This window comes from Mesitornis unicolor, unplaced genomic scaffold (genome assembly GCF_000695765.1).
Source record: "Mesitornis unicolor isolate BGI_N332 unplaced genomic scaffold, ASM69576v1 scaffold34052, whole genome shotgun sequence".
Lineage (NCBI taxonomy): Eukaryota > Metazoa > Chordata > Aves > Mesitornithiformes > Mesitornithidae > Mesitornis > Mesitornis unicolor.
The window spans coordinates 293-1,314 of NW_010170427.1; the positions used below are offsets into that span (position 1 = coordinate 293).

Genomic DNA, 1,022 nt, shown 5'->3' on the forward strand with positions numbered 1-1,022 from the left:
ATTCGGATGGTTTTGGAGTCGGTGTAACCGGGGAGGGAATGGGGGATGAGGTGAAACTCCATCTTCCCAGGGGGCTGCGTGCCCGTCTTCTCCCCATAGATGGCCTTACAGGTGGGGCACTGCAGGCTGCCGTCCTGTGCAGGCACCCATCAGGGACAGCACCCCCCACAACACCCACCCATGGGGACAGGTGACCACGAGGGGAGGGTTTCACCCCAGGGGGGTCCCGGCTGACCTTGTTGCCGTTGTTGTACATGGCCAGCAGGCAGAGGAGGTGGTACATGTGCCCGCACTTGCCCAGCTTGCCCACCAGCTCTGGCTTGATGCCCCTGTGGCTCAGGACCCCTTCATAGCCAGAGGAGGTGGCCAACCGCTCCATGCAGATGGTGCAATCCTGCCAGGATCGGGGTGACGGGCATCAGCGCCCGGGTGGGATGGGGACATCACCCTTGGTTCCCTGCCCACCACAGGGCTGCCTGAGGCCTGTGAACCCCCAGCAGCGCTCGGGTGCGCCCACGGGCCAAGCCGCACTGCCTGGAGACCCCACTCACCTCATCTGGGGGGTTCTTCACTTTCTGGATGTAGCGGCGCACCACATCCTCGGGAGTCTTGCCTGCCGTGGGGGTAGGGGACACACTGTCAGAGCCTGCCCCCATGCCCCCAGTGCCCTGCCACCAGAATGGGGACAGCACGAGGAGGAGGGGGTGCCAGTGCGTGGCACGGAAGAGCTGTGAGCATCACCCCAAAACCCTTGGGAAAACCCCACCCCTGCAGGCAGCAGCAGCGCCTCTGCCTCAGTTTCCCCTCCGGCAGGGGCTGGCGTAGCTGGGGACGCATGGGGATGTGGGCAGCTCCTTACTCTTTTTGAGGTGCTTCTTTTTGGTTTTCCTGCAGAGGCCGTTGACGCCAGGCACAGGTTTGATGTCGCTCTTGCTGACGGGCGGCGGGTGCAGGATGGGTTTGGGGGCGCGGGTCAGGCAGACAGGCAGCCCCGCTGCGCACATCAGGATGCCCGTCATCCC

The 1,022-nt window shown here is 64.4% G+C and overlaps 1 protein-coding gene across 1 annotated transcript in view; it reads right to left on the reverse strand.

Moving 5' to 3' along the window:
* DTX1 (deltex 1, E3 ubiquitin ligase) overlaps window positions 1-1,022 on the reverse strand; it is a gene marked incomplete at its 3' end in the record, with an annotated part of 7,142 nt that overhangs the window by 198 nt on the left and 5,922 nt on the right. The window contains exons 3-6 of the mRNA XM_010179687.1: window positions 860-1,021; window positions 552-613; window positions 236-394; window positions 1-134 (exon numbers count right to left, since the gene is read on the reverse strand). Of these exons, the coding sequence (XP_010177989.1) occupies window positions 1-134; window positions 236-394; window positions 552-613; window positions 860-1,021 (517 nt within the window). The remainder of the gene's footprint in view (window positions 135-235; window positions 395-551; window positions 614-859; window position 1,022) is intronic.